Here is a 264-nt window from a genome sequence, read left to right on the forward strand (position 1 = left end):
TTCCCGCACGGCGTTGGCCCAGTGGGAGCCTGCCCGCGCGCCGGCGGCCTGGAAGACGGAGAGTCCGATCAGGGACACGGTGGGGGTGACGGTCAGCGGCCCGATGTAGCTCAGCAGTGCCCCGGGCAGCCCCAGTAGCCCGATGACCACCTCCATCAGGCTGGACACTATGATGGCCCCCTGGATCTGCAGGGCACGGAGGGGTGGGGAGGGATCATCAGCCTGGCAGGGGTTCTGGTGCCCCGTGGAGGTGGTGGTGGGTGT

The 264-nt window shown here is 69.3% G+C and overlaps 1 protein-coding gene across 1 annotated transcript in view; it reads right to left on the reverse strand.

Moving 5' to 3' along the window:
* Positions 1-264, reverse strand: part of LOC103808103 (solute carrier family 23 member 1-like) — a gene marked incomplete at both ends in the record, with an annotated part of 1,506 nt that overhangs the window by 1,011 nt on the left and 231 nt on the right. The window contains 1 exon segment of the mRNA XM_009080866.1: positions 8-234. Coding sequence (XP_009079114.1) covers positions 8-234 — 227 coding nt within the window.

The sequence above is a fragment of the Acanthisitta chloris genome, unplaced genomic scaffold (genome assembly GCF_000695815.1).
Source record: "Acanthisitta chloris isolate BGI_N310 unplaced genomic scaffold, ASM69581v1 scaffold30308, whole genome shotgun sequence".
Taxonomy (NCBI): Eukaryota; Metazoa; Chordata; class Aves; order Passeriformes; family Acanthisittidae; genus Acanthisitta; species Acanthisitta chloris.